The following is a 16077-nucleotide window of genomic DNA, read 5'->3' as shown; positions in this document are numbered from 1 at the left end:
GTTCTATCTGCCCCAAAATCACCCCCCACATGACTGATAGGCCTACTCCCTCAACTCTTTCAAGCCTTTGCTCAAATGTCACCTTTTCAGTGAGGCGTACTCTGAACAGTCTGCTTAAAAATTGACAACTTCCCAGGTCCTTTGCCCCCTTCAGTTTACTCCACGTAAATTGCCCGTGTCCGCTTCCAGGAACCTCACCTTCCGCCCCTTTTGGACAACCGTGCCTGGCGCTTCTCCTTTAAATGTTGTCGGGAAGGGGCGGAGCTAGGGCCCAGCTTCACGGAAAGGAGGAGCGTATCCGTAGGCTCCGCCCACTTGCCTGTTGGGCGCCGGCGGGACGGACCCACGGGATGTTCTCCTCTTAGTCCGCTCCGGAAACGCGACCGCGGTCGGAAATATCACGTGATCTTAACGTCAACGCGCCCGCGCCGGCCGAACGGACGCCCTCGCTTTCCGCGGGCTGGCGTTTGTGCTTTAGGTGCTTTTTTTTTTTCCCCCACGGTGTTGTGGCGTTTGCGGTCTTTTTCTCCAGACTGTCGGGGCCTGCTTTGGGATTTCGCGATGTACCACAACAGTAGCCAGAAGCGGCACTGGACTTTCGCCAGTGAGGAGCAGCTGGCACGACTGCGGGCCGACGCCAACCGCAAGTTCAAATGCAAAGCGGTGGCCAACGGGAAGGTGAGCCTCGCGGCCGATTCCCTGTCCCGGCCTCTAAACTCTTGAGCAGCTGCTGCCTGTCCCCCTTGTCTGTCCTGCCTTCCCTGGAGCTTCCGCACACCTTCATCTCTGCTGCCCGTGCCTCTGCGGAGCGCCGGGCGTTTTATTTAATCAACAGGCGAGTACTTTGCCAGGTGTAGTGGGTACGGAGACCGACAACGCCGTTAACGTAGTCGAATGGCAGAGGAGTAATCAGCAACATGGCGAAGAAAAGACTTTGTAGGATGCTACCGTAGTGCGGGACCAGAGCTTTTTGTTAGTCAAGAGGATATGGGATATGTCGGGGAAGGCTTTTCCCAGTAGTTGATTGAGAGACGATGGGGAAAGGACGTTCCAGGCCGACAGAACCACAGGTGCAAAGAGGTCAGAAGTTTTAGGGTTGCAGGGCGGCTCCGTGGAATGCTCCGGATCGTGTGACAGAAGGTCAATACAGGTGCTTGAAAGGCTGGAGAAGGTATAGGCCAGGAACTTGTAAGCGGGAAGTAAGGAGTTTGAGCTTATAATGAGGAGATGGGGAACCTCTGAAAGATTTTAAAAGGGGAATTAGCCTTTCAGCTTCTGTTTTAGAAAGAGACCTCAGAAAACCTGGTGGTGAATGGATCGGAGGGGCAGGGTAGAGGCAGGGAATCAGGAGACCGTCAGTACAAACCAAATGACTGAAGATGGTTTAGACTTTGATCCTGCCAGCCAAGACTTTCTGTTATAGTTCCCACCGGTTTACTCTTCTTTCCCAAGTTCCACCACCCATTCTAGTACAAGCTTTCCTCTAGCAAGTATTGCATGTTTCAGACCTACCGGTACTGAGCTACTTTACTTTCTACGTTTAACTCACGTGTGTTTCATACTGCCTAATTTTTGTGCCGTACAAAGTAGTACGGATTGTGCTGGGTACCACGCACTGTTCTGAGCATTTAGTAAGTGGTAGCCCATTTAATCCTCACAACTATCCCATGAGGTAGATGCTGTTATTATCCTTGCTTTACAGCTGAGGAAACTGAGATATAGAGAGGTTGAATAACTTTTCAGGACTGCATTGCTGGTAAGTGGCAGAGCCAGGATTTTGAACTCATTGCTGTTCTAAATCATAATGCTGTGCTGTCTCTGTAAAATCAGTTTGTATTAGTATTAGTTTCCTTGGGCTAACATAAAAAAAATTAGCACAAGCTGGGTGGTTTAAAACAACAGAAATTTACTGTTTCACAATTCTGGAGGCCGGAAGTCTGGGATAAAGTTGTTGTCAGAGTATGCTCTCTGCAGTTTTTAGGAGAGAATCTTTTCCTCTTACAGCTTCTGGTGACCCCAGGTGTTCCTTTGCTTCTGCCTCCATCTTTACATAGTGTTCTCTCTGTGTTTGTATCTTTCCATGTTCTTATTATAAGGATAGCAGTCATATTGGATTAGGAACCCACTGTACTCCAGTACGACCTTATCTTAACTAACTACATTTGTAGAGACTCTATTTCCAGATAAGGTCACATTCTGAGGTACTGGGGGGTTAGGATTTCAGCATACCTTTTTTTTGGTAGTCATAATTAATCCAGTAACACTGCTTAGTAGATATCTGTTGTAAAACTGTTGTATTATTAACCATCTAGTGTATTCTGTGGAGTTTATAAAGACAAATAGGAGGGAATATTTTAAGAGTCATAATCATCCTTAAGACACTTGTGATTTTTTACCTCAACCTCTGTGACTTAATGACTGAGAAAGGGATGCTGGAAGCTTTCCAATGACAGTGTGTATCTTCTTTTTGATTTATAATTGACATCAAACTTGTGAGCATATGCACACCCTCTGTCATGATTCTTTTTACCCTAATGAAGCACATGGCCAGCTGACACTCTGAGAAATTGTGAAATGATGGTATAGTTTTTGTTTATCAAATATTTCACTAAAACTATTTTGTGTAATAGCTCTATAAAGAGAAAAATGACGTATGGTATATTTCCCTTTGGTTGGAGATACAAACTAAACTTAATCTGGACAGAGAAAAGTATTTTAAGATTATTCATGTCATTGAACTTTTGTTGTAACTTTTGATCTAAAGGTTCTTCCAAATGATCCAGTCTTTCTTGAGCCTCATGAAGAAATGATGCTTTGCAAATACTATGAGAAGAGATTATTAGAATTCTGTTCGGTGTTTAAGCCAGCAATGCCAAGGTCTGTTGTGGTAAGTTATGATAGTGATAAAGTCCTTTAGCTGACTTCTGAAATCAGAACTCTTCTAAACGTGTAACTCAGTTCTCTATCCACTTTAGGGAAATTTATGTATTCAAGTTTTTGTCAAGTTTTGTATTTTTTGATAAATTCCTTAACTTAGGAATTCCTATTACCATTTCTTTTGGTATTTCATTTCTTTTCATTCTCATTTCATTGTCAAAAGAATTTTGAGATCTGCTAGACAGGTCGTGACATCCTCATTTCATAGAGAAAGAAAAGATTACTTTCTCTCTGGGTTCTCAACTAATGAGCAATAGAACCGGGAGGAGAACATATACCACTGCCTTGTCAAGTCTGACAGACACGTTTGAAATAAGTCATTCATTCATCATTTGTAATCAGACGCTCCAGCTAAAACTCCTGCCATAGGAAGCTTTTAAACCTTGATTAGGAGAAAGCTGGAGATTTATCTTTGGGTAAAAAATTGTCTTGTGGTTGTTTCAGATGTATGATTCTGAGGACTTCATTTCTGTGGGTGTGTTTACTGTGGTGTGGCAATGGTGAGGACAAACAGGTAGTTTGAATTTTGTGGCTGTAAGGACTTACATGCACTATCCTTGAAATTGTTGCTTTAGTATGTATTCTTGTTTGTTGAACATAAACTGAGGTTGAAAAGCTGAAAGATAAAAGAGGATTATAAAACATTTTTTCATAATTATCTCACAGGTTTGCTGTGAAGATTAAATATGAAAGTCTGTCTTGGGGCGCCTGGGTGGCTCAGTCGTTAAGCGTCTGCCTTCGGCTCAGGTCATGGTCCCAGGGTCCTGGGATCGAGCCCCGCATCGGGCTCCCTGCTCCACGGGAAGCCTGCTTCTCCCTCTCCCACTCCCCCTGCTTGTGTTCCCTCTCTCGCTCTGTCTCTCTCTGTCAAATAAATAAAAATAAAATCTTTAAAAACAAAAAAAAAGTCTTTTAAGTTAAAGTCTGTCTTAACTTTTAAAGTTATGCAGAGTGAATAACTTATGACACAATAGAGAATAACTCCTAGGAAAAAATCTCCATTTTTAAAGTTGAAAAAAATTGAAGTATATTGAAAATACCAAGTTCAAAAAAATACTCATAGTGGGTTTTTTTTGTTTGTTTGTTTACCTGACCTTCATCTGAGAAATGAAAGATTTAGGAAGAATTTTAGATGGACTTAATTAGTTTCTGTCTGCAGATTTGGTTCTGTGCTTTTCTGATAAAAGAACTATAATATAGTTTTTTTCAGATGAAGAAACTGAATTCTTGCATAAACTTCTTTGTGGAATTTGTCTTATTTATAACTGATGAACTGTTTTTGTTGTTTAGTTTCACATAAAATGACAAAGCTAAACTTTTTTTTTTTTTTTAAGATTTTATTTATTTATTTTGAGAGAGAGAGAATGAGAGACAGAGCATGATAGGGAAGAGGGTCAGAGGGAGAAGCAGACTCCCTGCTGAGAGGGAGTCCGATGTGGGACTCGATCCCGGGACTCCAGGATCATGACCTGAGCCGAAGGCAGTCGCTTAACCAACTGAGCCACCCAGGCGCCCCAACAAAGCTAAACTTTTTAAAAATATTTAAAAGGAAACTTCTTTCTCTCGTAAAATAGATAAACGTCTATTTCATTGGTTCTAGCCAAATGACGTGGTGGTTAAAAGTACAGGCAGGTCTTAGTTGAATCCAGCCCTGTTCCTTCTTTTATGTGTGACCCCAAATAAGACAGTTAACCTCACTGATAGTTTCCTTCTCTGTAAAGTGGTGATAGCAGTACCTCACGAAGCTGTTGTAAGGTTTAAAAAAAGATGATAGCTTGGTGCTTGGCACAGAGTCTGGCTCATGGGATACAGTCAGGTCTACTCTTTAGTTTGGCAACATGATCATGGTTCTATCACACAGATTCAAAGTGGATTTAGAGAGAAGGCTATTGCCTGTTAATTCTGTCAGTGTTTTCACAAGATTGGTTAAGCTGTGAATATTTGTATGTTTCTCCTTGATTTTTTCTAATCTAGTTGGTGTTTGTTGCTCTGAAGTCTAAAATAAACACACATAAACTTTAAAATTAAGTCAGTGACCATAGGAAGGGTAACGAGGGTGGGCGAGGAAGGACAACAAAGGGTCTTTTGGCTGTGGCATTTCCATAGTAATTCATCATAATTTATTTGATGAAAGAAGAATTAAGAAGTTTTGGTATTTTGTATGGGTAACTTTTTAAAAAGAAACCTTTGCATAAGTAAGTTTAAAAAAAATATTTTTAACAAAGTTTAATGTGTGTGAATAGATTCTGATAATGTATTTTTAATCTTAGGGTACAGCTTGTATGTATTTCAAGCGTTTTTATCTTAATAACTCAGTAATGGAATATCACCCCCGGATAATAATGTGAGTATAATTCTAATTTATTGATTTTCATTTAAGAAAACCTTTGTGTGGACAAAATGACTTCCTAATAAAGGGTAATCTAGAGTTGCGTCCTCTTATGAACTTATACTGTCCTTATACTCCTTATAGATCTGGTCCCTCCCTTTCATACTGATGGCATCTGAACTTCAACTTACCCATACTCAAATCCTGTTTCTCTCGAACTAACTTCCCTAATATCTCTTTCTGTTAGTGGCACATTTCTTCTCTCTGTTGCTCCAAGAATCATTTGTGGTACCTCCTCTCCTTCTGTTCAGTCGGTTTACAAGTCTAGTAGCTCCAGATTCATTTCAAATGAACAAAGGTCCGTTAAAAATAAAGACGAAGCTAGTATGAGACTCATTAAAGAGCCTGCTGTCAGTCACATTGTCCCTGTTTATTTTCGCTTTCATTTTCTTTTCTACCAGTCTAGGTCAGGCCTTGTTACTTCCAATCTTGATTTTTTTGGTAACTTTATTTCTAGATACTCACTCTGAAATTTATGGTAGTAGGCATGAGAGTTTCATAGGTTACTGAGGTAATAATCTCTGTCAAAATGCCTTCAGAGACTTCACTGATGGCCTTCCACAGTGTTCTTTAACCTACCTTTCTTCCCCTGCTTCCCATCCTTTCTTCCCAGGTATATCTGTGTATACGGTTGAGTTCTTCCATCTACATTTCATGACTCTCAAAGTACTCTTATTCTTCAGTTATTTTTCTAGATATTTATGTTGAACTATATGAAACTACCATTAAGTCAATAATGGTTGAATGCTGTGGCAAGATTATACAGTTCAGGGGCGCCTGGGTGGCTCATTCGTTAAGTGCCTGCCTTCGACTCAGGTCATGATCCCAGGGTCCTGGGATCGAGCCCCGCATCGGGCTCCCTGCTCCACAGGAAGCCTGCTTCTCCCTCTCCCACTCCCCCTGCTTGTGTTCCCTCTCTCGCTGTGTCTCTTTCTTGTCAAATAAATAAATAAAATCTTTAAAAAAAAAAATTATACAGTTCATCCTAATTATAGTTTCCTAAGGGATAAAAAGTTTGAACAGAAAACTTTTTTTTTAATAAATTTCCTGCAAAGTCTAGCATAGTCACTTATAATATTAGGCATTTTTAGAACTTACTTTTAGCAATAAAATATTCAGATATTTCTTAAAGTATGTACAGATCCCATTCCTGTCCCTTATTTTTGCCTCTAGGCTCACTTGCGCATTTTTGGCCTGCAAAGTAGATGAATTCAATGTATCTAGTCCACAGTTCGTTGGAAATCTGCGGGAGAGTCCTCTTGGACAAGAAAAGGCACTTGAACAGATTTTGGAATATGAACTACTTCTTATTCAGCAACTTAATTTCCACCTTATTGTCCACAATCCTTATAGACCGTTTGAGGGCTTTCTCATTGATTTAAAGGTAATCTTTTTGATATAAAAAATAAACCAGTAGGATGTACACCTTTGCTATGGTTCTTTAACCAGAAAAGAATCAACATTTTATTATAACTTGTAATCATTCTAATTGTTACAACATAAGCTCATCTAAAACCTGAGTTTAGTTGGACCTCTAGTGCTATAGTTCTCAAACTTCAGTGCCACTTGGAACGTTTGTTAACTCAGATTGTTGGGCTGCAGTTCCAGAGCTTCTCGTTTAGTAGATGTGCAAATCCTTGTCCAAGCACTGTAATGAGGACCACTGTCAATTTAGAGTAATGCTTTTGGAAATTTAAGTTAACTCTTCTAACTCTGAAGTTAGTATACTGTCATGGATTTGATTTAAAGAACCACATAAATTCTTGTTTTTAACTAGAAGATTGCTAAGTGATTTCTATTTTTCAGTGCATTGTGAACCTGAATCGATATGTAGGCATCAAAAATACAAGGAAATAAGCATTGACAAAAGCAACTTAAGTTGTTTTGTTTGGGCCCTGAAAGGGGACTTGGATAGTGTAAGTGAAGTCAAAATGGAAGTCAAAAACTGGTTCATTTGTCTTGGTTGAGTGGCAAAATTTGGGTACGTACCCTATACCAAAACATTGTGCTTGGATTAAGACGAGAACAGCCTCAACTCTCATAGGTCTTACAGTCTAATGGGAAAGGTAATCATATATCCAGTGTGCTAAGTGTTACAGAAGGAAAGATATTAGAATACTTTAGAACAGGATGGCAGATTGAGAGGAAGTGAAGACAGTTGTGAGAAAGGGTCACTTAGAGTGAAATTCAGAGCAAGAGTAGGAATTAGGTAGTAGAAGAGCATTCCAATCAGAGAGACTTCTTTGGTCAGAGGTCCAAATTCAAGAAACCATGCACTAAAGAACCTAAATAGAGCTTAGAGATAGGGGGAGAGGACTGCCACGGAGTGCTGCCGGAGTGGAAGGTAGAGTCTAGACTGTGGGGGTGATATTAAGGATTTTGAATAGAGCAGTGGGAAACCAGTGGAAGGCTTAAGTCTGGGCAGTGGCATAGCTTGGTTTGCAGTTTAAAAAAAAAAATCCTGTTGGCAAACTCTTGCATCAGCCTGTGTCGGCTGTTTATTGCGCATACGTGTGTCAGGCATAATATGGAGAATAGATTAGAATGGATGAAAGGATACCAGTAAGATGCTGTTAAGAGTAGTCCAAGCAAAAGATGGTGGTTGGTTTGACTTAACAGTGGCTGTGAGTACAGAGAGAACTTCCTGGACTTATGAGATACTAGTCAGAATCACTAGAGCTTGAGGATTGATTTCATATAGAGATGGAGAACAGAGGAGGAACCCCCAGGTTTCTGGCCTAAGCATATAGGTAATGGTGGTTCACTCGCTGATAGAGGAAACACTGGCATAGCACAGATTCGTTGATGGTGGACGGGCGGGGGTTGTTGAATCTGCTGTGGGACATAATGAATTTCCAATTCCTGCAAGACATCAGGTGTGTGTGGAGGTGCATGAAGATGGCGAAGCTATAGGTATAGATTTGATTATTGTTGCTCCTGGAAAATTTAAGGTGTATTGGCCAAAAGAACCATTTAAAGGGTAGTTAGAGAAGGGCGCCTGGGTGGCTCGGTCAGTTAAGTGTCCACCTCTTGGTTTCGGATCAGGACATGATCTCAGGGTCGTGAGATTGAGCTGCACGTTGCTCTGCAAGAATGGAGTCTGCTCGAGATTATCTCCCTCTCCCTCCACCTCTGCCCTGCCCCTGCTCTCAGGCTCACTCACTCTAAACAAATTATTTTCAATAAATAAATAAAGGGTAGTTAGAGAAATATAAGAAGCTATTAAGGAGACTGAAGAATATCCAGAGAGATAGGACTTTCTGGAGAAGTGAAGTAGAATACTTTTAGAAGATGAGCGCAGGTCACTCTCTAATGCTGTTCAGAATTCAGGCAAAGTAAAAGCAAAAGGATAATGTTTGCTGGATTTAGTGCCAGAAGGGTCATTTGTGATTTTTGTGAAATTAGTCTCCATTGAGTGTGGAGGAAGAAAGTGGATTGGAGCCAGCTGGGGAATACAGGTGAGAAGGTGAGAAAAGAAGTATTTGTAACCTGGATTAAACAGTTTGATTTTGAAGTGGAAAAAGATGATTGAGAAGATGGGGGATCTCCTAGAAATAGATGAGAGAGATGGTTTTTGTGTTTTGCTTTGTGGAAGAAACTGATGTGGAGTGCTAGTAATGAGAGAAAGCTTAAAGGAGGAAGTGAAAAATAAGTAGCTCAAGTTTCTCTTTGGAGTAAGGTGGAAGGGACTGGCATGGGATTCAAAGCAAAGTAGAAGAATTGGCCTTGAGAGAATAAATAGCTCTTTGAACAGAGGGAAAGAGGAAAGCATGGGTTGAGGACAGTATTATGCCTAGGGATTGGTGCTGACGGGAAATGGAGTGTCTTTCTTTGTTAAAGGCAGGGATCATTTACAAAGAGTGATGGAGTTGCTGAAAATTATCAGAGACATTGAGACAGGTGGAAAATGTTGAACACAGTCACTAAAAAATGGGAGAACAAATTTTCTATGGAATATTATCATAGCTAGGCATTGTTGAGAGCCCTCCTGAGGTCAGTGAACTTGAATTTATAGTAATAGTACCAGACCTCTTGGTGGTATTGTTTTCTGTTGCAGCACCCAGAAATGTGGATATAGTTACAAAGCAGAAGATGGCTTGATTTCAGCCATTGTTAAAAGTTTTGTCTGAAATATGTTGTCAACATATGGGCGCAGGGAATTCTGGAGGGAAATGAGGATCAGCGGACATTGGTGAGTAGGAGCAAGTAGAGGGATAAGGGGAGAAGGGACCAAAGGTTCTGAGGAGGAAGTCAGGGAGTAGCTGTGAAGTAATTGAGCAAATATACTGGGGGAAAGGAGTACCTTGGGCAGAGTGGAATGTCTGAATTTGTCATATCAGAGGTCAGTATTTCAGGATAATAAGACATGGGTGTGACTGTACAATTGACTCAGAGTATTTTGTTTAGAGTATAGAAGAGATTTCTTAGTGCCTTGGGACTTGAATGTGGATATCTGAAATAGATCTGAGGGTTTAGGATCTAGAGTTTAGTATAAGAAGAATTTTCAGGGAATATGGGCTCATCCATATTTCTTGGGCATATTCTAAAAATAATTCTGTAATCAAGCCAAGATCCATTTCCATTTATTTCTTCCCAAAAGTAAACTTTAAGTAGCAGGAATTTCAAATCTAGAGGAGGTGGTGCTTAATCAACAGAGACACCCAGGCACCCCTGGGGTGTTATTTTTTTTTTTTTAAGATTTTATTTATTTATTTGAGAGGGAGAGAATGAGAGATAGAGAGCACGAGAGAGGGAAGAGGGTCAGAGAGAGAAGCAGACTCCTTGCCGAGCAGGGAGCCTGATGCGGGACTCAATTCCGGGACTCCAGGATCTATGACCTGAGCCGAAGGCAGTCGCTTAACCAACTGAGCCACCCAGGCGCCCCCTGGGGTGTTATTTTTAAGAATCCTGTGTTAAGCATTTTCTTGTTAATATAAATATTTTTAAACTATTATTGCTGCATTAACTCTCAGAAGTGATAACATTTGCAAACTTTCTTTCTAGACTCGCTATCCCATGATGGAGAATCCAGAGATGTTGAGGAAAACAGCTGATGACTTTCTTAATAGAATTGCATTGACGGATGCTTACCTTTTATACACACCTTCCCAAATTGCCCTGACTGCCATTTTGTCGAGTGCATCTCGAGCAGGAATTACTATGGAAAGGTATTAATCTGTGTTTTAACTTTGATCAGACTCAGATTCAGTTTATCCCTTCCTGGAGACTGAGTTTTTTGGTTTTTTGTTTTATTATTATGTTATGTTAATCACCATACATTACATCATTAGTTTTTGATGTAGTGTTCCATGATTCATTGTTTGTGCATAACACCCAGTGCTCCACGCAGAACGTGCCCTCCCCAATACCCATCACCAGGCTAACCCATCCCCCCACCCCCCTCCACTCTAGAACCCTCAGTTTGTTTTTCAGAGTCCATCATCTCTCATGGTTCCTCTCCCCCTCCGATTTCCCCCCCCTTCATTCTTCCACTCCTGCTATCTTCTTTTTTTTTTTTTTAAACATATAATGTATTATTTGTTTCAGAGGTACAGATCTGTGATTCAACAGAGACCGAGTTTTTAAGTGAGATTCACTTTGTGACTATAGTCCTTCATACGTACTGTGGTTGGGAGGGGGTTGGTGAGGGCGACAGAGAAGAAATGAAATGACCTTTAATATTTTTTTTTAAGATTTTATTTATTTGAGAAAGAGAGAGCGAGAGTGCAGGAGTAGGGGGAAAGGGGCAGAGGGAGAGGGAGAAGCAGACTGCTTGCTGAGCAGGGAGCCCAATGCAGAGCTCGATCCCAGGACCCTGGGATCACGACCTGAGCCGACGCTTAATGGAGCCACCCAGGTGCCCCGTCTGCTTTTAAAGAAATCTTTAAAAATTGAGTGTCTTTGAGCTGAGAGGATCCATTTTATGACTAAAGTAGAAGTAAATCAGGTGATTCTCGAAAGACTGATAGAGTTGTCTGTAGAGGGTGAATGTAGAAGTTTTGTGAACTGGTAAGCAACATGCACACAGCAAATATGTCTGCCTGGTTTATCATTCTGCTGTGGAGCAGGCGTGGCATGTGGAATTCAGTGAAGATCTACTGAATGAATAATGCTTTAGGGAATGTCCAAATGAATTGCATTCGAGCTGTAGACACCTATAGCTGATGCATAAATGCACAGTGAGAACCAGGCTTTGCGATAAGCCCTTTACCGGAATTAAGTTTACTTGATTCTTTGGTGCAATATCTTGTGCACAGATAAACATTATTTTCATACTGATTTGTAACTCAAGCACAGGCTAGTAGCAAATTAGATTTTGTAAATTTTTATAATTTCTCTATGACCTTTGAAGTTCTGCCTGATCTTATTCCTAGAGAAAGATGATAAAATTTTCTGAACTTAAAACTTTCTCCATGTTTGTAATTTCCTCATCCATAATTTCAAAATCCATGATAATGGTGGTTAGCAAACATGAACAGATGTGATTTAGTCTTTATTCAGCTTAATCGGAGTGTTTATATGTTCCCTTACAGAAATATGAATGTAACTGGTCACAAGCTACTTCCCCAGATATCACTGGACTGTTGCACATCTCATGGTACTTTCCCTAGGTTCCTTTTCCAAAACATGAACAATTTATGAATTTGAAAACAAATGCAAGATTAGGGAATGTGGGCTTATGTTTAATTTATGATATGCCTCTTCTTCACAGACACAGCTCACCAAATGTACATAAATGTATACATTTAACCCCAAAGTGATCTATACCTCCATTTATTTCACTAAGCAAAACTTTATCAAGTGCTGTCTCTGTACCGTACACTGTACTGTTAGAATGAACAAAGCTATCAATCCTTGTTCCAGTTAGGAAAGATAGCCAGCAGATTGTTGATATCTATGGAGTTTAGGTGTGAAGGTTCCATTCTCTAAGAGAAGAAAGCCTCTTTTCCACAATTCAGATAGCCAGATGTTTGATTAATCTGTTGAAGCATCAGGTCTGATGCAGCATATATGCAAATTCCCCAGTGGTGAGATTCTTCTTATGTAGATGGAAAGGGATGAAGTTTATGTCATCTTGGAAGTGTAGTTATAATTTCAGATAGCCGAAACTGAAATTGTGGTAACTTGGGCTCATGGCAAATTAAATACACTTTTGAATTTCCAAGGGACTATAAAGAGTTGGGCTTCTTTTTTTTTTTCCTTTGAGGAAGTACTTGTAAATCTTTTTTTTTTTTTTTTTGGTGTGTGTGTGTGTATATGTGTGTGTGGTTTTTGTGTGTGTGTGTAAATCATTCTTCTGATTTACTTTGCAAACTTTGGGGACACATTGGAATTACCTTTACATTTATTGCTGGTTTCAGAAAGGGAAAGCTCTTGTGCTGTTATATTCTGGATGATGCTTTAGGTTAATACTTATAGGATGTTCTTTTGTTAGCTCTGAGTTGTCTTCTTTTTTACTGGATTTCGAGATTTATTTTTCATCTCTTAGTTTGACTTCTTAAATATTCCTGCTTGCTTATGGATTTTTTTTAATCAAAATATTAAAATTCTAATTCAGGATTGAGATTGAGTTGGTAACTTAAAGACTCGTAGAAGTAGAGTCTGGTCAGCTAACTCTTAGAACCAAATGTATCACTCTTGATGTTAGGAAGTGGAAAAGAAAGAAAGAATAAAAAAAGACAAGAGAAGATGCCAAAAGTGTGAAAGGTTTTAGGGAGAAAAAGGAAAGGAAAAGACTAATAGTTATTTTGAATTACTGATAACCAGAAATGTATAAATTGTTAAGGGAGTTGATTTTTATATCTAAAACTAATTCCCATCATAGATGATGAAGTTGTAACACCAAACTTAGTTATCAAAATTTACGTAGTATCATTTAAATAATCTGGATAGTTTAAAAGATAGCAACAAAATTTCCTAAAAAATTGTCTATTGTTAACTGTACTTCACCATTTATTCATTTTGCCATTTTTTAGAGAAATTAATAATTTTTTTGCACTTGTGTTTGAAAGATTACTTATGCCTTCACAGTTTGTTCACTTGGGCTTTTATCAATTATATATAAAGTTCAGAGTAGCCAAAATATTTAAGTATAGAAATTATTTTCATGCTGCTATCATTGGTTCTGAGAAAAACAGATAATTAGACTTTATATCCATTTATGGAAAAGTAGTAACACTTTTGATTTGGATTCTATGCATGTACGATTTAATAGGTTTGCAGAGCATGAGGATATTCTTAACTGGTTTGAATACCTATTAGTCCCAAGAGGAGCGCCTATTGTTAACTTGATATTAAGGGGAGAGAGAATCCTTAACGAGTACCATGTTCCAGCTCTGCTACTTCCTAGCTTTATATGACTTTGGGCAAGTTACAAGATCATGACTTCTCTGTGCCTGTGACTCAGATTGCTCAAATTGTTCAATTCCTCAAATTGCTTAGATTGTAAAACAAAGTTAGATTCATAGTTTATTATGTTAAACACTTAACAGTAGTAATAATCAGAACTTTAAATGTTTTCATAACCATTTTTTCTCTGAAAGCGTATATATTACAAAATTTAGGCAAATTAATTTGAACATTAAACATCTTTTAAACTAAGTTGTATTAAATCCTTAAGACTGTAATAGTTACAGATTATTTAACTTTGTGGAGTTCAAAGTATTGTTATTTGATACTTTTAAAGTAAATTAATTTTAAAATTGTCCTTGATGAAATGAACGTGGGGAAACTAATTTATGATGTCATATTTCTCAAAGATGCTATATGTGTTCAGATTAAAACTTTTTTCCTTTCTTTACCAGTTATTTGTCAGAAAGTCTGATGCTGAAAGAGAACAGAACTTGCTTGTCACAGTTACTAGATATAATGAAAAGTAAGTAAAACAGGACACTATGTTCTTCTGTTACGAAGCTACTTTCTAAATATCATCTTGAAGTTTAACTTGAGATATATAGATTGTTGTTTAGATTTACTTTCATTGACTTAGTGGATCATGGAGGCATGAAGGATACATTCACTGGTGGAGAACAAGTAGAGCGCTCATGAAAGGAAGTAGTTTGTACACATAGAGAACTTACGAGGAAAGCGAAAATCGATTCAGAAAGAGTTAAGATTTAAAACAGTCCTTTTGAAGTGTACACAGATATATGACAGGCACAGGAAAAGATCTAAAGGGAACCAAATTAAAGATAATACTTAAATTTGGAGGGTTTTTTGTAATCAGCTATAATTAGTTAATACACGTTATTTGCTAGTCATGTTGATATTACAAAAGCCGCGGTTCTCCACCGGGTGTGATTTTTGCAATGTCTGGGACACTCTGGCTATTCGAACTTGGCGAGGGGTGAGGGGGGTGGTTGGCTACTACTGGCATCTAGTTGGTAGAAGAAAGAATGCTCCTAAACATATTATAATTCAGTGTAGCCCCTTGATAGGCTGAAAAACGGCTCCCCAAAGATACCCACGTCCTAATCCCTGGAAACCGTGAATGTTACCTTAGAAAGTCTTTGCAGATGTGTTAAAGTTGAAGATCTTGAGATGGGGACCGTATCCTGGATATCCAGGTAGGGCATAAATGCATCACAGGAGTCTTTATTAAAGAAAGGCAGAGGGAGGTTTGACACAGAGAAGGCAATGTGATGGCAGAGCACAGAGAAAGATTTGAAGATGCAAACCTTGAAAATTGGAGTGATATGGCCACAAGCCAAGGGATGCTGGCAGCCACCAGAGGCTGGAACGGGGAAGGAATGGATTTTCCCCTAGAGCTTCCAGAGGGAACAGGGGTCTGCTGACATTTTGATATTGGCCCAGTGAAACTGATTTATTTCGGGGCTTCAGAACTGTGAGAGGAGAATCCATTTCTGTTGTTTCAAGCCTTACTGAATTTAGAGTAATTTTTAATAGCTGACTCAGAAAAACAAATACAGCCCCTCACAACAAAGAATTTTTCAGCCCAGACTTTCAGCAGTGCCAATGTTGAGAAACGCTGTCTTAATGGTTGAGTTCAAGATTACTCACCTCTCTCCTTTCTTCAATCTTGCCTGTGTGTCACTGAAGGCTCATGGCTATTAAGCTTTAGGATTAAAAGTCAACTGTGTTTGTCCCCCAAACTTTTTGTGCTGCTTGTCCTTGTTAACTAAATATGTAGTTGAAATACTGGGTAAACCAATACAATAGATTAAAAATCATTATCTTGGATAAGGGTAGTAAATGAGGGTACTTTTTATATGTTTTATGTTTCAGAAGGTAAGATGCTTCAGGGCATGTAAATATCATTTCTTGATTCTCTGCTTGTGAAATGATTCTGAGGGCTTCCTTCAGTTGCGAGCGATGGATTTGTGATTTAGGAATCATAAAAGTGTAAGTCTTCAGTTCAACCACCAGAGGGCGCACTTCCAAAGCTAACTGTGATTTGGCCAGAGACAGTAGTTAGGATCATGGAATTTAGTAGGTAAAAGGAGCCTTCAAGATAACCCACTGTGCTCATTGTACAGCTAACAGTTTTTGACTGATTTCTTCTCAGTTCCTTTATTTTATTCCACTTGTTGTAACGTGAAGTAAGAAAAGCTCTTGACAAAACACTCAGAGCTTTAACAGTATTAAGGTACCTTATTCATCATTTTTTGGAACAAAGATATTAAGCCACAAGTATTAATTCAGTTGAAAACACTGCTTTGCACGCCAGCAAGCTCCACCTATTTGGCACACGTGGCTAGCTAATAATAAGGCCTGGATCTCTCACCATTCCC

The 16077-nt window shown here is 39.3% G+C and overlaps 1 protein-coding gene across 7 annotated transcripts in view; it reads left to right on the top strand.

Annotated features, from left to right (window-relative positions):
• The first annotated feature begins 345 nt into the window (after positions 1 to 345).
• Positions 346 to 16077, top strand: part of CCNH (cyclin H) — a 38154-nt gene continuing 22422 nt past the window's right edge. For 3 of the 7 annotated variants that reach the window (XR_003522190.2, XM_027606320.2, XM_027606319.2), the window contains exons 1-6: positions 346 to 678; positions 2765 to 2887; positions 5208 to 5281; positions 6500 to 6710; positions 10331 to 10494; positions 14131 to 14201. Coding sequence is in view for 3 of the 7 variants with exons in the window: in XM_027606320.2 (XP_027462121.1) it covers positions 562 to 678; positions 2765 to 2887; positions 5208 to 5281; positions 6500 to 6710; positions 10331 to 10494; positions 14131 to 14201 (760 nt within the window). In the remaining 4 variants the exon portion in view is untranslated. The remainder of the gene's footprint in view (positions 679 to 2764; positions 2888 to 5207; positions 5282 to 6499; positions 6711 to 10330; positions 10495 to 14130; positions 14202 to 16077) is intronic. The other 4 variants (XR_003522189.2, XR_004820101.1, XR_003522188.2 and 1 more) reach the window with 2 other exon arrangements.

The sequence above is a fragment of the Zalophus californianus genome, chromosome 5 (genome assembly GCF_009762305.2).
Source record: "Zalophus californianus isolate mZalCal1 chromosome 5, mZalCal1.pri.v2, whole genome shotgun sequence".
In the NCBI taxonomy this organism is placed as follows: Eukaryota; Metazoa; Chordata; class Mammalia; order Carnivora; family Otariidae; genus Zalophus; species Zalophus californianus.
This window is presented reverse-complemented; position numbering and strand designations above follow the sequence as displayed.